This window comes from Cyprinodon tularosa, unplaced genomic scaffold, assembly GCF_016077235.1.
Source record: "Cyprinodon tularosa strain WSP-4 unplaced genomic scaffold, ASM1607723v1 ctg951, whole genome shotgun sequence".
NCBI lineage: Eukaryota > Metazoa > Chordata > Actinopteri > Cyprinodontiformes > Cyprinodontidae > Cyprinodon > Cyprinodon tularosa.
Window position 1 is genome coordinate 34,870 of NW_024039731.1, and position 22,579 is coordinate 57,448.

The 22,579-nt window shown below is 52.3% G+C and overlaps 1 protein-coding gene across 3 annotated transcripts; it reads left to right on the forward strand.

Annotated features, from left to right (window-relative positions):
• The first annotated feature begins 1,383 nt into the window (after positions 1–1,383).
• Positions 1,384–22,579, forward strand: pomt1 (protein-O-mannosyltransferase 1). Of its 3 annotated transcripts, XM_038275310.1 has the most exons (20): positions 1,384–1,516; positions 11,510–11,630; positions 11,701–11,807; positions 11,887–11,937; positions 12,572–12,718; positions 12,810–12,918; positions 13,095–13,154; positions 13,245–13,338; positions 13,414–13,569; positions 13,932–14,062; positions 14,148–14,243; positions 14,448–14,540; positions 14,615–14,711; positions 15,231–15,323; positions 15,399–15,519; positions 18,125–18,222; positions 18,297–18,410; positions 21,528–21,654; positions 21,730–21,907; positions 22,179–22,353. In XM_038275310.1, exons 2-20 carry the CDS (start codon positions 11,518–11,520, stop codon positions 22,351–22,353), a joined length of 2,160 nt encoding a protein of 719 aa, XP_038131238.1. In that variant the 5' UTR covers positions 1,384–1,516; positions 11,510–11,517. The 3 variants fall into 3 exon arrangements, with proteins under 3 accessions (XP_038131238.1, XP_038131237.1, XP_038131239.1); XM_038275309.1 differs by having other exon boundaries at positions 13,245–13,569; positions 22,179–22,579; XM_038275311.1 differs by lacking the exon at positions 21,528–21,654 and having other exon boundaries at positions 21,672–21,907; positions 22,179–22,579.

Genomic DNA, 22,579 nt, shown 5'->3' on the forward strand with positions numbered 1-22,579 from the left:
AAATTACAGAAACCAGCCGCTGGACTATAGGCATGAAAATCTGGATGACTCAACTTTCAGAAAAACATACAGTGTCTTTCCTCTACAGTAGAGTGGCTCAGGTTATCCTGAGCTATCTCTATAGTTCTGCTGCTATAGGCTTAGACTGCTGGAGGACATAGGGACCCCCATTTCATCATTCTGCTTCATTCTATCTCTATTCTCCCACTCTGCAGAATCTGTTAGTTCAATCTCTACGTTCTGCTCTCTCTGCTTTTTCTCATAGTAGCTTCATCTGGTCTGTTCCTGTTTGGCTGTGACTCCATCCTGGAGAGAAATATCAGCTGTGCTGCTGCCATCAACACCTTTGTTTATAGATGTTGGAGCTTGGCCTGTTTTCCAGTGTAGTCCTGTTTCTCTGACTGTGACTAACTGGATGTGCTCTCTTCATCCTCTGACATGGGAGCTGGCTCGGAGCTCGTCTGCCTGGCTGTGTGTTTCCTGGACGGGGCCGCCTGTGGAGCTTGTTGACAGTTGCCTTTTGTATCTATGCTTCTTTTTCTATGTCTGCTTCTGTCTCCTTGAACCCCAGTGGGCCTCAGCAGATGGCCGCTCACACTGAGCCTGGTTCTGCTGGAGGTTTCTTCCTGTTCAAAGGGAGTTTTTCCTCTCCACTGTCGCTACAAGCATGCTTAGTGTGAGGGATTGCTGAAGAGTCAATGAGTCAATGCAATCAGCTGGTTTTCCTTAGATAGAAAACTTTGAGCTTGAGATATCAAAAAAAAAGTCTGCACAAGAAAAGCACATGTAGCACGAGACAGACATTTCAGCAGAGGGTCACATCGGAGGCGGAGCCACATGAAGTCAATCTGACATTTGAGACATTAGTTGTAGTTTTATGATGAGTGCGTTTAATTTTTCCCTGAACGCTGACCACAGGCCATGATCCTCGATGAGATGTTAGCGGGGGGGGCCGGTCCTCCATCATAAACCATCAAACTGGACTGAACTGGAATCCATGGTCCACAATACCTTTAATCAGGATCTGATTTAAAGCTGCAGGAAGCGTTTACAGGATGAAGCGTTTTCTGCTCTGTGCCCAAATTTATACGACTATTTGAATATTTTATTATAAACTTTCTTTAAATCCTATGAACTTCATATGATTTCTCAAACATCACCGTCTTCATCTACTTTATTATATATAAAACTGAAACAGCTGATCTAAAAACCAAGGAAACAATAAAGATGATGAGGGGTGTGCAAACTCTTTCATACCACCGTGAGTGACAGCGAGCGGAAGCAGGTGCGTCATTGTGTGATGTTTTATCTACCGCTGGGTGGCGGTACTGAGCGCTTCTGTTGGCCACCAGCCGCCATTAAACCAGCAGCAGAAGAAGAAGAAGAAGAAGAAGCGGAGCTGAAGGACCGACTGCCTCTAAAGAGAGAAGCCGTGACCCGCAGCAGAATGTTCGGGCCGAACCGGTACCTGAGTGACGGCCGCCGGTGAGCAGCAGCGCGGCGTGGAGCCCTGAAGGCAAGTCTCGCGAGAATGGCAGGCTAACAAGCTAACGGGTTTAGCAGAACCTGCGGGTCCAGATTAGCCCCTGATCAGCGCTGACGGAACCAGACCGTTCAGAACCGGTCAGCTGGACCGGGTTTAAAGAGAACCGGCCCAGTTCGGAGACCACGTGGTCCGGGTCAGAACCAGACCCAGTTCTTCAGAAATATTCATGACTATTTATCCTGTTTTTATAGAAATCAGAGGATCAACTTCAGCTTTTTACTGCAGTAAAAGCTTTAAAAACTACTGAAAGTAAACTAGCGGGTCCCCGGTTCGATTCCCACAGCCTGTATTATAGAATGTGTTTTATCTTCCATATTTTATCAGGTGATCACTTCAATTATAACCAAATAAGAAGTTTAATAAAGTAGAAATACCTGGCAGACCAGAGCCTCCAGAGGAGACCTAGAGATCCTCCCCCCAGAAGATCAACCTTTGGACAAACCCTTCTATCAGTCAGGGGGGGTCACTTCTGGAACAGCCTCCCATCAAACATCAGGGAATGTCCCACTTATTGCACGTTTAAAAAGCACCTTTCTTAAAAGCTCCCAGTCATGCACTCACTATTGTTATTGTTGTGACGTCATCGTCTGAACGTGTATCTGTGTGTTTTCACTAATCTGTTTTATGTGATCTTGTGTTGTTTTGTCTTCCTGCCTCAGATGGAAATGAGCAACTATGCTATAATCTGGCTCATTTACAATCTGTACAGAAGTTTAAGATTGTTCATTAATGTGCTCTTTCCTGATTAAAGAAATAAAATAAAATATATACCAGCAGTGGCGGAAATATGACCAGCCTGGACTCCATGTCAGAGTTTTAACATTTATGACATTTAAACTCCTACATTCTGTGACTTTGCACTCATCCATCTGTCAGGTGTAGCAGCAGATGATATAAACCGTCCCAAACTGTTCCCTGTAGAGATCACTGCTAACGGGACGAGCCTCGCTGCCATGTTGGAACAAAGGTGTGTTTTGATCAGCTTCAGCAAAGTGATCTCTGGGATTCACAGTCTACCTGGACTGGATCCTCGAGGGACCCGGTCTACCTGGATCCTCGAGGGACCCGGTCTACCAGGACTGGATCCTCTAGGGACCCGGTCTACCAGGACTGGATCCTCGAGGGACCCGGTCTACCTGGACTGGATCCTCGAGGGACCCGGTCTACCTGGACTGGATCCTTCGAAGTCCTTGAAAATAAGGAGACCGGAAGAGTTTAGTCTGTGAATTCGAACAGCTCTACCCTTCGGTGGGTTTTACCGCTGTGGCTCTGTTGCTTAGCAACCGTGAAAGTTGACACAAAAAGCAGGAAAAGAATGAAAACCGAAGTTTTCAAAACTGTTTATTTCTTTTTTATTGTGAGGTGAACAAAGACTCACAAGAATCCAGAGTGGAATAAATGTTCCAACCAGCGGGAACTAATCAATCAAATGTAATGATAGAAACCTCAGTCAGTTCAATAACCTGCTGCTGTCATTCTGCACATCTCTGATGTTGCTGCTATTTTCTAATTACTGTAAAAATGTCCATAGCTGCATATTGGTTATTTATTCTCCAGTTTTATATTGTTAAAACACTTTACAGGATTTTATTGTTTATATTTTAACTCTTCCCTATTATGTTATTCTTTATTCTATTGTGTGACCATTTTCAATAATCTTTCTGCTGCTGTAAATCTGCCCATTGTGGGACAATAAAGGGATTTTCTATTCTATTCTATAAAAGGGGTAGAAAGATAGAAGTAAATCTAAAAAATGTATTAAAAATATATCTGCAAAATCTCTAATATTCAACAACAAAAAGTACTTAGTGAAGCATATTGTGCAAAACAGCAATAAAAAATAAAACTATCAGATTTATAGCCCCCCCCCTGCAGATATATTACCGTTCAAAGTCTGGAGTCGCCACAATATTCTGTGTTTTACTGAAAAGTCTCAGTTATTCACCACGTTGTGAAATGAATAGAAAATAATGATTAGATGCTTAAAAATAAACTATTTTAATTGAAATAAGATTTTTTTACAGCAAACTTTGCTTTCGTCAAAGAATCCTCCATTGGCAGCAATTACAGCATTGCAGACCTTTGGCTACTGGGAGGACTGGGACTGGGCCCTGGCTCCTCTACTGGGAGTATTGGGACTGGGCCCTGGCTCCTCTACTGGGAGTATTGGGACTGGGCCCTGGCTCCTCTACTGGGAGTATTGGGACTGGGCCCTGGCTCCTCTACTGGGAGTATTGGGACTGGGTCCTGGCTCCTCTACTGGGAGTATTGGGACTGGGTCCTGGCTCCTCTACTGGGAGTATTGGGACTGGGCCCTGGCTCCTCTACTGGGAGGACTGGGACTGGGCCCTGACTCTTTTAGTGGGAGTATTGGGACTGGGCCCTGACTCCTCTACTGGGAGTATTGGGACTGGGCCCTGACTCCTCTACTGGGAGTATTGGGACTGGGCCCTGGCTCCTCTACTGGGAGTATTGGGACTGGGTCCTGGCTCCTCTACTGGGAGTATTGGGACTGGGCCCTGGCTCCTCTACTGGGAGGACTGGGACTGGGCCCTGACTCTTTTAGTGGGAGTATTGGGACTGGGCCCTGACTCTTTTAGTGGGAGTATTGGGACTGGGCCCTGGCTCCTTTAGTGGGAGTATTGGGACTGGGTCCTGGCTCCTCTACTGGGAGTATTGGGACTGGGCCCTGGCTCCTCTACTGGGAGTATTGGGACTGGGCCCTGGCTCCTCTACTGGGAGGACTGGGACTGGGCCCTGGCTCTTTTAGTGGGAGTATTGGGACTGGGTCCTGGCTCCTCTACTGGGAGTATTGGGACTGGGCCCTGGCTCCTCTACTGGGAGTATTGGGACTGGGCCCTGGCTCCTCTACTGGGAGGACTGGGACTGGGCCCTGGCTCTTTTAGTGGGAGTATTGGGACTGGGTCCTGGCTCCTCTACTGGGAGTATTGGGACTGGGCCCTGGCTCTTTTAGTGGGAGTATTGGGACTGGGCCCTGGCTCCTTTAGTGGGAGTATTGGGACTGGGTCCTGGCTCCTCTACTGGGAGTATTGGGACTGGGCCCTGGCTCCTCTACTGGGAGTATTGGGACTGGGCCCTGGCTCCTCTACTGGGAGGACTGGGACTGGGCCCTGGCTCTTTTAGTGGGAGTATTGGGACTGGGTCCTGGCTCCTCTACTGGGAGTATTGGGACTGGGCCCTGGCTCCTCTACTGGGAGTATTGGGACTGGGCCCTGGCTCCTCTACTGGGAGGACTGGGACTGGGCCCTGACTCTTTTAGTGGGAGTATTGGGACTGGGCCCTGGCTCCTCTACTGGGAGGACTGGGACTGGGCCCTGGCTCTTTTAGTGGGAGTATTGGGACTGGGCCCTGGCTCCTCTACTGGGAGTATTGGGACTGGGCCCTGGCTCCTCTACTGGGAGTATTGGGACTGGGCCCTGGCTCCTCTACTGGGAGTATTGGGACTGGGCCCTGGCTCCTCTACTGGGAGTATTGGGACTGGGCCCTGGCTCCTCTACTGGGAGTATTGGGACTGGGCCCTGGCTCCTCTACTGGGAGTATTGGGACTGGGCCCTGGCTCCTCTACTGGGAGTATTGGGACTGGGCCCTGGCTCCTCTACTGGGAGTATTGGGACTGGGCCCTGACTCCTCTACTGGGAGTATTGGGACTGGGCCCTGACTCCTCTACTGGGAGTATTGGGACTGGGTCCTGGCTCCTCTACTGGGAGTATTGGGACTGGGCCCTGGCTCCTCTACTGGGAGGACTGGGACTGGGCCCTGACTCCTCTACTGGGAGTATTGGGACTGGGCCCTGGCTCCTCTACTGGGAGGACTGGGACTGGGCCCTGGCTCCTCTACTGGGAGTATTGGGACTGGGCCCTGGCTCCTCTACTGGGAGTATTGGGACTGGGTCCTGGCTCCTCTACTGGGAGTATTGGGACTGGGCCCTGGCTCCTCTACTGGGAGGACTGGGACTGGGCCCTGACTCCTCTACTGGGAGTATTGGGACTGGGTCCTGGCTCCTCTACTGGGAGTATTGGGACTGGGCCCTGGCTCCTCTACTGGGAGGACTGGGACTGGGCCCTGACTCCTCTACTGGGAGTATTGGGACTGGGCCCTGGCTCCTCTACTGGGAGTATTGGGACTGGGCCCTGACTCCTCTACTGGGAGTATTGGGACTGGGTCCTGGCTCCTCTACTGGGAGTATTGGGACTGGGCCCTGGCTCCTCTACTGGGAGTATTGGGACTGGGCCCTGGCTCTTTTAGTGGGAGTATTGGGACTGGGTCCTGGCTCCTCTACTGGGAGTATTGGGACTGGGCCCTGGCTCCTCTACTGGGAGTATTGGGACTGGGTCCTGGCTCCTCTACTGGGAGTATTGGGACTGGGCCCTGGCTCCTCTACTGGGAGGACTGGGACTGGGCCCTGACTCCTCTACTGGGAGTATTGGGACTGGGCCCTGGCTCCTCTACTGGGAGTATTGGGACTGGGCCCTGACTCCTCTACTGGGAGTATTGGGACTGGGTCCTGGCTCCTCTACTGGGAGTATTGGGACTGGGCCCTGGCTCCTCTACTGGGAGGACTGGGACTGGGCCCTGACTCTTTTAGTGGGAGTATTGGGACTGGGCCCTGGCTCCTCTACTGGGAGTATTGGGACTGGGTCCTGGCTCCTCTACTGGGAGGACTGGGACTGGGCCCTGGCTCTTTTAGTGGGAGTATTGGGACTGGGCCCTGGCTCCTCTACTGGGAGGACTGGGACTGGGCCCTGGCTCCTCTACTGGGAGTATTGGGACTGGGCCCTGGCTCCTCTACTGGGAGGACTGGGACTGGGCCCTGACTCTTTTAGTGGGAGTATTGGGACTGGGTCCTGGCTCCTCTACTGGGAGTATTGGGACTGGGCCCTGGCTCCTCTACTGGGAGTATTGGGACTGGGCCCTGGCTCCTCTACTGGGAGGACTGGGACTGGGCCCTGACTCTTTTAGTGGGAGTATTGGGACTGGGTCCTGGCTCCTCTACTGGGAGTATTGGGACTGGGTCCTGGCTCCTCTACTGGGAGTATTGGGACTGGGCCCTGGCTCCTCTACTGGGAGTATTGGGACTGGGCCCTGGCTCCTCTACTGGGAGTATTGGGACTGGGTCCTGGCTCCTCTACTGGGAGGACTGGGACTGGGCCCTGGCTCTTTTAGTGGGAGTATTGGGACTGGGCCCTGGCTCCTCTACTGGGAGGACTGGGACTGGGCCCTGGCTCTTTTAGTGGGAGTATTGGGACTGGGTCCTGGCTCCTCTACTGGGAGTATTGGGACTGGGTCCTGGCTCCTCTACTGGGAGTATTGGGACTGGGCCCTGGCTCCTCTACTGGGAGTATTGGGACTGGGCCCTGGCTCCTCTACTGGGAGTATTGGGACTGGGTCCTGGCTCCTCTACTGGGAGGACTGGGACTGGGCCCTGGCTCTTTTAGTGGGAGTATTGGGACTGGGCCCTGGCTCTTTTAGTGGGAGTATTGGGACTGGGTCCTGGCTCCTCTACTGGGAGGACTGGGACTGGGCCCTGGCTCTTTTAGTGGGAGTATTGGGACTGGGCCCTGGCTCTTTTAGTGGGAGTATTGGGACTGGGTCCTGGCTCCTCTACTGGGAGGACTGGGACTGGGCCCTGGCTCTTTTAGTGGGAGTATTGGGACTGGGCCCTGGCTCTTTTAGTGGGAGTATTGGGACTGGGTCCTGGCTCCTCTACTGGGAGGACTGGGACTGGGCCCTGGCTCCTCTACTGGGAGTATTGGGACTGGGCCCTGGCTCTTTTAGTGGGAGTATTGGGACTGGGTCCTGGCTCCTCTACTGGGAGTATTGGGACTGGGCCCTGACTCCTCTACTGGGAGTATTGGGACTGGGCCCTGACTCCTCTACTGGGAGTATTGGGACTGGGCCCTGGCTCCTCTACTGGGAGTATTGGGACTGGGCCCTGGCTCCTCTACTGGGAGTATTGGGACTGGGCCCTGGCTCCTCTACTGGGAGGACTGGGACTGGGCCCTGACTCTTTTAGTGGGAGTATTGGGACTGGGCCCTGGCTCTTTTAGTGGGAGTATTGGGACTGGGCCCTGGCTCCTCTACTGGGAGTATTGGGACTGGGTCCTGGCTCCTCTACTGGGAGGACTGGGACTGGGCCCTGGCTCTTTTAGTGGGAGTATTGGGACTGGGCCCTGGCTCTTTTAGTGGGAGTATTGGGACTGGGTCCTGACTCCTCTACTGGGAGTATTGGGACTGGGCCCTGACTCCTCTACTGGGAGTATTGGGACTGGGCCCTGGCTCTTTTAGTGGGAGTATTGGGACTGGGTCCTGGCTCCTTTAGTGGGAGTATTGGGACTGGGTCCTGGCTCCTCTACTGGGAGGACTGGGACTGGGCCCTGGCTCCTCTACTGGGAGTATTGGGACTGGGCCCTGGCTCTTTTAGTGGGAGTATTGGGACTGGGTCCTGGCTCTTTTAGTGGGAGTATTGGGACTGGGCCCTGACTCCTCTACTGGGAGTATTGGGACTGGGCCCTGACTCCTCTACTGGGAGTATTGGGACTGGGCCCTGGCTCCTCTACTGGGAGTATTGGGACTGGGCCCTGACTCCTCTACTGGGAGTATTGGGACTGGGCCCTGGCTCCTCTACTGGGAGTATTGGGACTGGGCCCTGACTCCTCTACTGGGAGTATTGGGACTGGGCCCTGGCTCCTCTACTGGGAGTATTGGGACTGGGTCCTGGCTCCTCTACTGGGAGTATTGGGACTGGGCCCTGGCTCCTCTACTGGGAGTATTGGGACTGGGCCCTGACTCCTCTACTGGGAGTATTGGGACTGGGCCCTGGCTCCTCTACTGGGAGTATTGGGACTGGGTCCTGGCTCCTCTACTGGGAGTATTGGGACTGGGCCCTGACTCCTCTACTGGGAGTATTGGGACTGGGCCCTGACTCCTCTACTGGGAGTATTGGGACTGGGTCCTGGCTCCTCTACTGGGAGGACTGGGACTGGGCCCTGGCTCTTTTAGTGGGAGTATTGGGACTGGGTCCTGGCTCCTCTACTGGGAGGACTGGGACTGGGCCCTGGCTCTTTTAGTGGGAGTATTGGGACTGGGCCCTGGCTCCTCTACTGGGAGTATTGGGACTGGGTCCTGGCTCCTCTACTGGGAGGACTGGGACTGGGCCCTGGCTCTTTTAGTGGGAGTATTGGGACTGGGTCCTGGCTCCTCTACTGGGAGGACTGGGACTGGGCCCTGGCTCTTTTAGTGGGAGTATTGGGACTGGGCCCTGGCTCTTTTAGTGGGAGTATTGGGACTGGGTCCTGGCTCTTTTAGTGGGAGTATTGGGACTGGGCCCTGACTCCTCTACTGGGAGTATTGGGACTGGGCCCTGACTCCTCTACTGGGAGTATTGGGACTGGGCCCTGGCTCTTTTAGTGGGAGTATTGGGACTGGGCCCTGGCTCCTCTAGGGGCCCTGACTCCTCTACTGGGAGTATTGGGACTGGGCCCTGACTCCTCTACTGGGAGTATTGGGACTGGGCCCTGGCTCCTCTACTGGGAGTATTGGGACTGGGTCCTGGCCTCTCTACTGGGAGTATTGGGACTGGGCCCTGGCCTCTCTACTGGGAGTATTGGGACTGGGCCCTGGCTCCTCTACTGGGAGGACTGGGACTGGGCCCTGGCTCCTCTACTGGGAGTACTGGGACTGGGCCCTGGCTCCTCTACTGGGAGTATTGGGACTGGGTCCTGGCTCCTCTACTGGGAGTACTGGGACTGGGTCCTGGCTCCTCTACTGGGAGTATTGGGACTGGGCCCTGGCTCCTCTACTGGGAGTATTGGGACTGGGCCCTGGCTCCTCTACTGGGAGTATTGGGACTGGGCCCTGACTCCTCTACTGGGAGTATTGGGACTGGGTCCTGGCTCCTCTACTGGGAGTATTGGGACTGGCCCTGGCTCCTCTACTGGGAGTATTGGGACTGGGTCCTGGCTCCTCTACTGGGAGTATTGGGACTGGGCCCTGGCTCCTCTAGTGGGAGTATTGGGACTGGGCCCTGGCTCCTCTAGGGGCCCTGGCTCCTCTAGTGGGAGTATTGGGACTGGGCCCTGGCTCCTCTACTGGGAGTATTGGGACTGGGCCCTGGCTCCTCTAGTGGGAGTATTGGGACTGGGCCCTGGCTCCTCTAGTGGGAGTATTGGGACTGGGCCCTGGCTCCTCTACTGGGAGTATTGGGACTGGGCCCTGGCTCCTCTACTGGGAGTATTGGGACTGGGCCCTGGCTCCTCTAGTGGGAGTATTGGGACTGGGCCCTGGCTCCTCTAGGGGCCCTGGCTCCTCTAGTGGGAGTATTGGGACTGGGCCCTGGCTCCTCTAGTGGGAGTATTGGGACTGGGCCCTGGCTCGTCTAGGGGCCCTGGCTCCTCTACTGGGAGTATTGGGACTGGGCCCTGGCTCCTCTAGTGGGAGTATTGGGACTGGGCCCTGGCTCCTCTAGGGGCCCTGGCTCCTCTAGTGGGAGTATTGGGACTGGGCCCTGGCTCCTCTAGGGGCCCTGGCTCCTCTACTGGGAGTATTGGGACTGGGCCCTGGCTCCTCTAGTGGGAGTATTGGGACTGGGCCCTGGCTCCTCTAGTGGGAGTATTGGGACTGGGCCTTGGCTCCTCTAGGGGCCCTGGCTCCTCTACTGGGAGTATTGGGACTGGGCCCTGGCTCCTCTAGTGGGAGTATTGGGACTGGGCCCTGGCTCCTCTAGTGGGAGTATTGGGACTGGGCCCTGGCTCCTCTAGGGGGAGTATTGGGACTGGGTCCTGGCTCCTCTATATTTGGAGTATTGGGACTGGGTCCTGGCTCCTCTAGTGGGAGTATTGGGACTGGGCCCTGGCTCCTCTAGTGGGAGTATTGGGACTGGGCCCTGGCTCCTCTAGGGGCCCTGGCTCCTCTAGTGGGAGTATTGGGACTGGGCCCTGGCTCCTCTAGTGGGAGTATTGGGACTGGGCCCTGGCTCCTCTAGGGGCCCTGGCTCCTCTAGTGGGAGTATTGGGACTGGGTCCTGGCTCCTCTAGTGGGAGTATTGGGACTGGGCCCTGGCTCCTCTAGTGGGAGTATTGGGACTGGGCCCTGGCTCCTCTAGTGGGAGTATTGGGACTGGGCCCTGGCTCCTCTAGTGGGAGTATTGGGACTGGGCCCTGGCTCCTCTAGTGGGAGTATTGGGACTGGATCCTGGCTCCTCTAGTGGGAGTATTGGGACTGGGTCCTGGCTCCTCTAGTGGGAGTATTGGGACTGGGTCCTGGCTCCTTTAGTGGGAGTATTGGGACTGGGTCCTGGCTCCTTTAGTGGGAGTATTGGGACTGGGTCCTGGCTCATCTAGTGGGAGTATTGGGACTGGGTCCTGGCTCCTCTAGTGGGAGTATTGGGACTGGGTCCTGGCTCATCTAGTGGGAGTATTGGGACTGGGTCCTGGCTCATCTAGTGGGAGTATTGGGACTGGGTCCTGGCTCCTTTAGTGGGAGTATTGGGACTGGGTCCTGGCTCCTTTAGTGGGAGTATTGGGACTGGGTCCTGGCTCCTCTAGTGGGAGTATTGGGACTGGGTCCTGGCTCATCTAGTGGGAGTATTGGGACTGGGTCCTGGCTCCTTTAGTGGGAGTATTGGGACTGGGTCCTGGCTCCTTTAGTGGGAGTATTGGGACTGGGTCCTGGCTCCTTTAGTGGGAGCATTGGGACTGGGTCCTGGCTCATCTAGTGGGAGTATTGGGACTGGGTCCTGGCTCCTCTAGTGGGAGTATTGGGACTGGGTCCTGGCTCATCTAGTGGGAGTATTGGGACTGGGTCCTGGCTCCTCTAGTGGGAGTATTGGGACTGGGTCCTGGCTCCTCTAGTGGGAGTATTGGGACTGGGTCCTGGCTCCTCTAGTGGGAGTATTGGGACTGGATCTGGACCTTTTGGTTCTGATGACAGTACTTCCTGTTTCAGGTCCAGAGATGCTGCGGCTCCCCCTGCTGGTGACGGCACAGCTGGACCTGCTGCTGCTCCTGGTGACCCTGCTGTCCCTGTGGACCCGACTGGGCGGTCTGGGCCACCCCGGCTCCGTGGTGTGAGTGTGTCTGGGCCTCTCGGTACGTCTGAGTGGTACCAGAACCTTTTCAGAACCTCTCTGTCTGCAGGTTCGATGAAGTCTACTACGGCCCGTTTGTGTCTCTCTACATGAAGGGGCGGTTCTTTGTCGACGACAGCGGCCCACCGCTTGGTCACATGATCCTGGCTCTGGGAGGTTGGTTGCTATGACAACAGGCTGTGATGCCGCAGCGCGGTTTGGTACCAACATCCTGGTTCTGTTCTTCCTGTTCCAGCTTACCTGGGAGGCTTCGACGGGAACTTTGTGTGGAGCCGGATTGGAGCAGGTAACCATGGCGACCGGTCTGGTTTACTTACCCAGAACCACTTCACAGCAGGGGGTGTCCGCAGTCCTACCCGTGTCATTCAGGTCATCAGGATTCTAACCACCCACTTCCTGCACCAGGTAGTAGCAGCTCAGCAGAACCGTTGGGATCCGGTTCTTTCACAGCAGTTCCAGAACCCGGTTTGGGTCGGGTTTAGACCAGGAATCAGGTTCTGTTCATCCTGATCAGTAAACCGACTGCAGAAGTTCCATCGGACCAGAACATCTACAGCAGAACCTTTGTTCTAGAAGCTAGCCAAAGGTTCTCCTTCATGCAGGACGAGCCGAAGATGGCGGGTTTCAGCACCACGGACAGCGACACCATTAGCCCTGAATCTAAGCTGAGGAGGTTCTGATGGGACAGTGAGGGCTCCTTCATGGACCTCCGACTGCTGGTTTGTTCAACATCTCATTCAGGAGGAACAGAAACCATCGATGAAAAACCATGAAAGATGTTCTTCACTGAACCAGAACATCTCAGAGAAGCACTGCGGTCCTCCAGAACCACAGCTGGACTCTGGGATACATGAAGCATCTGCACTGCTGGCTGTGCTTCCTGGTCCGCCTGTAACGGTTCTGGTTCTGTTCTGTCCCAGAGTTCCCCTGCGGTGTGAGCGTCTGGACCCTGCGGCTGCTGCCGGCGCTGGGCGGAGCTCTCTGCGTTCCTCTGGTCTACCTGCTGACGGTGGAGCTGGGATTCTCCCACCTGTCGGCTCTGGGAGCGGCTCTGCTGCTGCTGCTGGGTGAGTCTGCTGCTGGGAGGCGTTCAGGAGCCCCTGGAGGACCGTGTTACGTTCAGGGCCTGAAAGTGATCCAGGTTTCCTGTGGTTTCAGAGAACTCGCTGATCGTCCAATCACGCTTCATGCTCCTGGAGGCCCTCCTCATCTTCTTCATGCTGCTGGCCTTCTTCTCATACCTGCGCTTCCACAACAGCCCCAGCAGGTCAGGACAGTGGGTGGCTCTGACAGCAGGGGGCGCTGTGACCCCGGTCAGCTTCATCTCTGGCTAGAATGTTCTGCCAGCAGACCTGAACGACCAACATGGGTCCATGAAGGAGGAGCAGCTGAGAGTAGAAACTGTCGACCAAAGAACCAGTTCTGATCCTGTCCTCTCCTCAGGTCCTGGTCCAGGTTCTGCTGGCTCCTCCTGTCTGGGGTCTCCTGCTCGGCTGCCGTCGGGTGAGTCCGATCTTCCTGGTGTCTTTGTCACGTTCTCGTCATGTTTACGTGTTTAACGCAGCGTGTTCACGACGGGCCCGACCCGTTTAGGGTGAAGTACATGGGCCTGTCCTCCTACCTGCTGCTCCTGGGCCTGGCCTCTGTGCACAGCTGGAGGCAGATGGGGAACCGGGCCGTGGGTCATGTGAGTGGCGCTCAGTCTGCTGTGAGCACAGAAGGTTCTGACCCGGTTCTGACTGACTGTTCTGTGTCGCTGCAGCTCAGTGTGTTCATCCACTGTGTGCTGAAGGTTCTGTGTCTGCTGGTGGTTCCGGTTCTACTCTACGTGTTCTGGTTCTACGTTCATCTGAGCATCCTCCAGCACAGCGGACCACATGACCAGCTGATGAGCTCCGCCTTCCAGGCCAGCCTGCAGGTAGCCCCGCCCACTTCTTCACAGCCAGACCTGTTCAGCAGCTTTAATGGTTCTGCTAGAACCCGGTCCTCCAGGTCCAGTTTCCTTCAGGTGTCACATGAACCTGGGGGGGTTCTGTTCAGCATTCGGAGGGTCCTCCTGGGATCTTCTAGAACCAGGATGTCAGCCTGGTTCCACTGGCGGCCGTGTGGCGGCTGGGTTTGTCTCCAGTAGATCGCCGTGGCTGATGGAGTCTGCAGGCCTCGGTGGAACCAGTCTGACGGACTGGTTCTAGAAGGAATAGTTCTGTGTGTCCGTCTGTTACTGGTTTGGATGAATACCTGGTTGATCGATGATGATTGATCGTTCCCGCTCTGTCTCAGGGCGGCCTCTCCAGGATCACCAAGGGTCAGCCGTTGGAAGTGGCGTACGGCAGTCAGGTGACGTTAAGAAGCTCCGCCTCTCAGCCCCTCCCCTGCTGGCTCCACTCACATAAAGCCAACTATCCAATCAGGTGCTGCCGGCTCAGTCTTCCCAACAGCCAATGAGAAGCAGCGAAGGAGGAGGCTGGGGAGGTAACTTCCTGTTTTTGTGTTCAGGTATGAGGATGGGCGGGGCAGCTCCCACCAGCAGCAGGTCACCTGTTATCCCTTTAAAGATGTCAACAACTGGTGGATCATCAAAGACCCGGGCAGGTAGGGCGCCTCCAGGACCGGAGCGGACCGGAATGGACCGCTGTTCCAGGTGTATGTTCAGATACAGCAGACATTGATCCCACGCTGCCTGGAAGCATGTAGAGGTTTCTGGATCAGAACCGTCCAACATGGTTCTGGTTCTGTACCGTCTCACTGATGCCTGCTGGGAAACGTGGTCTCATGCAGCAGCTGTCTGTGTGTCAGACAGGAGCTGGTGGTGGACACTCCTCCCCGACCCGTCCGTCACGGTGATGTCATCCAGCTGGTTCATGGGATGACATCCCGCCTCCTCAACAGGTAAACCTTCACCTGCTGTGATGTCATGGTGTCTGAGGACCAGCTGATCCCTCCTCCTCCTTCTCCTCCTCCAGTCATGACGTAGCAGCTCCCATGAGTCCTCAGGCTCAGGAGGTTTCTGGGTACATCGACTTCAACGTCTCCATGGCGGCTCAGAACCTGTGGAGGGTGGTGAGTCTACCTGAGAGGTTCTGATCAACAGCAGGATGCCTGAGCTGATCCTAGGTCATCTGGGCCATCAGAACCAGGAACTGGAATGGTTTCTCATTCCTGTAAACCTGAGGAGCGAAAGGTTCTGGTACCGGGTACTCCAGAAGTCCTGATTAAAGATGGTGGATGTGAGGCGGCAGAGGCTGATCTGGATGATTGACAGCTAACAGCGGCTAACAGCGAGGCCTGACCAGCAAGCTAACGTTTCCTGTGAGGGGGGGCGGTCCCTCCATCAGCCATCTTTAAATGAAACCGTTTTAAACTTCGTCGCCGGTTTTCTTCCGTTCAGAATCAGAACCGCAGACATGGAGCAGAACTATTCTGATGAGACCGGTCCAGCTGCTAGCGGTTAGCGGTTAGCTCCTGGGCAGGCTGATTTCAGGCCTCTTACACCAGTTACACACTAACAGCCCAGCAGTGACACCTGGTGGCAGACTTTAGACTGACTGACCTTCAGAGTTTCTGTTTTTGTGACCTCAGGACATCTACAACAGGGAGGCGGAGTCAGAGGTGTGGAAGACCATCCGGTCTGAGGTCCGATTGGTTCACGTTAACACATCGGCGGTCCTCAAGGTGCGAACAGGAAGCGGCGTCCCACTTCAACCACAGCAGAACAGCAGCACTGAGCCCAGTGTGTCTGTGTTGCAGCTCAGCGGCGTGGCTCTTCCAGACTGGGCTTTCCATCAGCTGGAGGTCGTCGCAGAAAAACTGCAGAAGGGACACGGCAGCAGTTTGGCCTGGACCGTGGAGGAGCACCGATACGGAACCAGTAAGTCCTGCTCCTCTGGGCAGATCCTGAGGAACCTGACCGCTTCATCGTGTCCCTCAGCAGCAATCCCTCACACTGAGCAGGGGAGAGGAAACTACCTCCAGCAGGTAGGAAGCTGCAGCAGAACCAGCACCAGGCTCAGTGAGAGCCGCCATCAGAGACAGAAACACCCAGCGGCGCCGATCCGGCAGCAACAGCAGAGATGGCTGCGTGTAGCAGAGAGAGCAGCTGAGATGTTGGCTAGCATTAAGGGCCGTTAGCGTAGCATCAATGGCTCCGTCAGTCTCAGCAGGACCAAGGTTTCATCCATAGAGCATGAAGCTGAGCTAAAGGCCCCTGCAGGAAGTCAGAGCTTATTTTCTAATCCCAAACCGGCCCCTAAGCTCCAACCCTCAGTTTAAGGTTGGTCTTAACCGCAAAGCCCGGTGGACCCCCCAGCCCCAAACAGTCTGCATCAGTGCAGGTCAGCGCGGCCAACTCCTCAGCAAGAAAAGTTTCCTATTTACTGTCCTAAAAGGCCCTCGATGATGTCATCGCCTAATTCTGGCCGCCTGCAGCGCAGAGAGAGAGAGGATAGCAGGGAGGAAGAAACATGAAGAGTTTTATAGAGACTTTCAACATAGAATTCAGCCATTTAGATCCACACTCCATAGAAATAGGTGGCATGAATGCGCCATTAGGGGTTTGACAACCCGTAAAAAAGTAGCAGCAGTGCAAAGACACACAGAAGGAGGCAGCAGAAGGATTATGTCGTTTTTTATGTGAGAAATCGCCGTCAGCTAAAAATGATTTTCATGATTTACTTTTCCAATCTAGGCGGGATTAACAGCAGCGTTTCAGTCTCTACCTGATTCCACCTGGAAAGGTTTACTCTCTGCTGCTGTACCACACCTGCTCGGGGCTCCGCCCCTTCTTATGACATCACCATATGGCAACTCCCCTCAGACAAACTGCATCACACCCGTTTCTGAAGGTTCACATCTCCTCTAGAGGCTCAACATATTATTATTTGACATTTCATCAGCGATCTAAATTAGCTGAAAGTAGAAAACAATCATCCGTCTGGAAGGAAAGACGGACTGAGCTCTGCTATTTAACAAGGAGACGCGAAAAGTTTCAGTTTGTTTTTATTCCTTTTTATTCAGATCTGAGGTCAGAGGAGGACAAATGGAACATTTTAAAAATGACTTTCATAGAGATTTTAGACAAATAAACATTTATTCTACTCGTAGAAAACAAACGGTTGTTGTTGACACAAAGTTAAAAGTAGTGTAGCTTAGTATGGCTAACTGAGCGAGCTAAAAGAGGCTAACCTGTTAGCTACTGCTAGCCACAGCGCTACCCAATTCTTTCAATTCTATTCAGTTTATTTCTATAGCTCCAATTCACATCATGTCATCTCAGGTCACTTTATAGATCCAGATCAACCAGATCATCCAGTCAGATTGATTCAAAGTTTTCTATCTAAGGAAAACCAGCTGATTGCATCGACTCATTGACTCTTCAGCAATCCCTCACACTAAGCATGCTTGTAGCGACAGTGGAGAGGAAAAACTCCCTTTGAACAGGAAGAAACCTCCAGCAGAACCAGGCTCAGTGTGAGCGGCCATCTGCTGAGGCCCACTGGGGTTCAAGGAGACAGAAGCAGACATAGAAAAAGAAGCATAGATACAAAAGGTCAACCAGCTCCACAGGCGGCCCCGTCCAGGAAACACACAGCCAGGCAGACGAGCTCCGAGCCAGCTCCCATGTCAGAGGATGAAGAGAGCACATCCAGTTAGTCACAGTCAGAGAAACAGGACTACACTGGAAAACAGGCCAAGCTCCAACATCTAGAAACAAAGGTGTTGATGGCAGCAGCACAGCTGATATTTCTCTCCAGGATGGAGTCACAGCCAAACAGGAACAGACCAGATGAAGCTACTATGAGAAAAAGCAGAGAGAGCAGAACGTTAGAGATTGAACTAATAGATTCTGCAGAGTGGGAGAATAGAGATAGAATGAAGCAGAATGATGAAAAAGGGGTCCCTATGTCCTCCAGCAGTCTAAGCCTATAGCAGCATATTTCACTGTCTAACAGTTACTTTGTTCACCAGGAACTGATTTTTTCAGTCATTAAACACGCTAACGCTACAGATGCTCCCGACTTGGAACACAGACGCTGTGTGATGTTATCGTTGTCTGGGCAACCACAACGATTTACATCATGTGGCAACGTTCAGCCAATCATGTAGCGTGATGTCACAGACATGAAGCAGGACCCGAGCAGATCTGGAAGCTGCAGCGGTTCTGCATGAAGACAGAGAGGTTTAAGGTGCCCTCACTCAGGAGGGCAGAGTTCAGTGCTTTTATTTCCATTTGCAGAAAAAAAAGTCACAAGATTTGGTTCTAAGTACTATTTTGAACTAAAGGAGTAAATGCAACGACTCTGGAGCAGACCTGCTGGGATCCGGCAGCAGGTGAAACAATGAACTAATGACAGAAAATCACGAGTTAGGAAGAAGAAAAAGACGCCATTATATCCTAGAGGGAAGGTCGAGTTTGAAACGGTTTCTCCTCTGTCGCTGTTGTCACATTACGATCTCCCATGATGCATCACCTGCAGGTCAGGAGCAGAAGGAGCGGGAGGCGGAGCTTCACTCTCCGACGCACATCAACGTGGACCGAAAGATCTCCTTCTGGTCCAAGTTTATAGAGCTTCAGGTGAGACAGCGGACGCATCATCTCATGATGACCTCACTTCTATCTGATGATGTAATGCTGTGATGTCACTGCAGTGGAAGATGCTGACTGTGAAACAGGAAGAGTCTGAACACAAGTACAGCTCATCCCCTTTGGAGTGGGTCACCATGGAAACCAACATCGCCTACTGGCTGCACGCCTCCACCAACGTAACCCACACACACTTGTCTCTCTATCTTTGTGGGGCCTTCCATTCATTTCTACAGCCTGACCGTGACCCCTGACCCTAAAACTATTGGGGTCCAGGCATGGGGCCCCACAGTTGGGTTAGCTTAGGGTTAGCACAGGGTTAGCCTAGGGTTAGCTTAGAGTTAGATATATGATGGTAAAGGGTTAGCTTAGGGTTAGACATATGATGGTAAAGGTTAGCTTAGGGTTAGCATAGGGTTAGCTTAGCGTTAGATATATGATGGTAAAGGGTTAGCTTAGGGTTAGCTTAGGGTTAGACATATGATGGTAAAGGTTAGCTTAGGGTTAGCATAGGGTTAGCTTAGCGTTAGATATATGATGGTAAAGGGTTAGCTTAGGGTTAGACATATGATGTAAAGGTTAGCTTAGGGTTAGCATAGGGTTAGCTTAGCGTTAGATATATCATAGTAAAGGGTTAGCTTAGGGTTAGCTTAGAGTTAGACATATGATGGTAAAGGTTAGCTTAGAGTTAGCATAGGGTTAGGTTAGCGTTAGATATATGATGGTAAAGGGTTAGCTTAGGGTTAGCCTAGGGTTTGATATATGATGGTAAAGGGTTAGCTTAGGGTTAGATATATGATGGTAAAGGGTTAGCTTAGGGTTAGACATATGATGGTAAAGGGTTAGCTTAGGGTTAGACATATGATGGTAAAGGGTTAGCTTAGGGTTAGACATATGATGGTAAAGGGTTAGCTTAGGGTTAGACATATGATGGTAAAGGGTTAGCTTAGGGTTAGACATATGATGGTAAAGGGTTAGCTTAGGGTTAGACATATGATGGTAAAGGGTTAGCTTAGGGTTAGCATAGGGTTAGCTTAGCGTTAGATATATGATGGTAAAGGGTTAGCTTAGGGTTAGCCTAGGGTTAGCCTAGGGTTTGACATATGATGGTAAAGGGTTAGCTTAGGGTTAGACATATGATGTAAAGGGTTAGCTTAGGGTTAGCATAGGGTTAGCCTAGGGTTAGATATATGATGGTAAAGGGTTAGCTTAGGGTTAGCTTAGGGTTAGATATATGATGGTAAAGGGTTAGCTTAGGGTTAGCTTAGGGTTAGATATATGATGGTAAAGGGTTAGCTTAGGGTTAGATATATGATGGTAAAGGGTTAGCTTAGGGTTAGACATATGATGGTAAAGGGTTAGCTTAGGGTTAGCATAGGGTTAGCCTAGGGTTAGATATATGATGGTAAAGGGTTAGCTTAGGGTTAGATATATGATGGTAAAGGGTTAGCTTACGGTTAGCTTAGGGTTAGATATATGATGGTAAAGGGTTAGCATAGGGTTAGCTTAGCGTTAGATATATGATGGTAAAGGGTTAGCTTAGGGTTAGCCTAGGGTTTGACATATGATGGTAAAGGGTTAGCTTAGGGTTAGACATATGATGGTAAAGGGTTAGCATAGGGTTAGCCTAGGGTTAGATATATGATGGTAAAGGGTTAGCTTAGGGTTAGCTTAGGGTTAGATATATGATGGTAAAGGGTTAGCTTAGGGTTAGCTTAGGGTTAGATATATGATGGTAAAGGGTTAGCTTAGGGTTAGCTTAGGGTTAGATATATGATGGTAAAGGGTTAGCTTAGGGTTAGCATAGGGTTAGCCTAGGGTTAGATATATGATGGGAAAGGGTTAGCTTAGGGTTAGACATATGATGTAAAGGGTTAGCTTAGGGTTAGCATAGGGTTAGCCTAGGGTTAGATATATGATGGTAAAGGGTTAGCTTAGGGTTAGCTTAGGGTTAGATATATGATGGTAAAGGGTTAGCTTAGGGTTAGCTTAGGGTTAGATATATGATGGTAAAGGGTTAGCTTAGGGTTAGATATATGATGGTAAAGGGTTAGCTTAGGGTTAGACATATGATGGTAAAGGGTTAGCTTAGGGTTAGCATAGGGTTAGCCTAGGGTTAGATATATGATGGTAAAGGGTTAGCTTAGGGTTAGATATATGATGGTAAAGGGTTAGCTTACGGTTAGCTTAGGGTTAGATATATGATGGTAAAGGGTTAGCATAGGGTTAGCTTAGCGTTAGATATATGATGGTAAAGGGTTAGCTTAGGGTTAGCCTAGGGTTTGACATATGATGGTAAAGGGTTAGCTTAGGGTTAGACATATGATGGTAAAGGGTTAGCATAGGGTTAGCCTAGGGTTAGATATATGATGGTAAAGGGTTAGCTTAGGGTTAGCTTAGGGTTAGATATATGATGGTAAAGGGTTAGCTTAGGGTTAGCTTAGGGTTAGATATATGATGGTAAAGGGTTAGCTTAGGGTTAGCTTAGGGTTAGATATATGATGGTAAAGGGTTAGCTTAGGGTTAGCATAGGGTTAGCCTAGGGTTAGATATATGATGGGAAAGGGTTAGCTTAGGGTTAGCTTAGGGTTAGATATATGATGGTAAAGGGTTAGCTTAGGGTTAGCTTAGGGTTAGATATATGATGGTAAAGGGTTAGCTTAGGGTTAGCATAGGGTTAGCCTAGGGTTAGATATATGATGGGAAAGGGTTAGCTTAGGGTTAGCTTAGGGTTAGATATATGATGGTAAAGGGTTAGCTTAGGGTTAGCTTAGGGTTAGATATATGATGGTAAAGGGTTAGCTTAGGGTTAGCTTAGGGTTAGAAATATGATGGTAAAGGGTTAGCACAGGGTTAGCTTAGGGTTAGCACAGGGTTAGCTTAGGGTTAGATATATGATGGTCTGCCATCAGTGGGCCATCAGTTATCTGATGGTTGACATCCGTTCAGTGTCAGTTCATCATCAGTCGTGGCGTCTAGCTGATCCTAAACCTCTGAGTAACTTCTGCATAACTTATCCAGAAATTCTCTCCAACATATCAGCGTATCTGCCGTGTTCCAGGCGAGCGATGAACGTGTTTCTAACTTCCAGCTACTGTATAATGGCGTATTGGCAGCGTTTTGGTATAAAGGGGGTTCACAGGTTGAGATCCAGGTTGACCATGACCTGGATGACTGCCCATCTTGACAGATGGGTCACCTTAGAACCTCTAACTCTCCACAATAAACACAGCCCCCAATTGTAGCTCCACCCCCTTCCTGTGTATCTGAGCCCTGATTGGCCCGCTGTCTTTCAGGCTCAGATCCATCTGATTGGTAATCCAGTGTCGTGGGGCGTGGCCAATCTCAGCCTGCTGGCCTATCAGCTGCTGGCGATGGTGTACATGCTAAGGAGGAGGCGGGGATTTAAAGACCTGCCTGATGGTACCGTTTCCTCCCAATTCCAGGTTCTGCTGCTGGATCCGGTTCTGGTTCTGACCCGTCTTCCTGTGTCTGCAGAGGTTTGGCAGCGGTTTGTGTGTTTGGGCTTCGTCTGCGTCGGCGGCTGGATGATGAACTTCCTCCCCTTCCTGCTGATGGACAGAACTCTCTTCCTGTACCACTACCTGCCCGCTCTGTGCTACCTGCACCTGCTAAGCCCCGCCCTCCTGGAGCACGTGCACACTCACCTGCTCAGGTAAAAGTCAGGGAGAGTCTGCAGAGCCTGACCTCCTGCTGCCCGGCTCTAACCAATCACAGCCCAGCGCCAGAGGACGAAGGTTCCACCTGCTGAACAGATTCTGTCTGCACCGATGGACCTTCAGGGTTCTGATCAGAACCAGACCCGTTTCAACCTGCTTGTCCTCGGCGCGGGCCGTCCCTGCTTTTACTTTGAAAGTCTGTGTATCTGCTTCCTGGGGAAATGATGGGGGCTCGTCTCTCTGAACCTGTCCTCTTTCTGTCTGCAGCAGCAGGACGCTTCGCCGTGGACTCGGTTTGTGTGCGTCCGCCGTCCTCGTGTCCATCTTCCTGTCCTACTGGTACCTCTGTCCTCTGACCTACGGCAGCCCCGAGCTGTCAGCCAATCAGCTGCTGGCGCTCAAGTGGAGAGACAGCTGGGACATCCTGTACCGCCGGCGCTGAGGGCCACTGAGACACTGAAGCTGTTCTTTACCACCTGATGAGCAGCTCCTGAATGCACCATCAGCCCTGCTCTCATCATGTGACCCGATGATGTCACTGAAACCAACTGAAGCTTTTACTTTGAAAGAGACACAGCTGATTGAAGCTCCGCCCTCTTTAGGGAGAACAGAGGCATCATGAACGAACTACATACTGCTAACCTAATCAGTTTATCTGACTAGTTAAT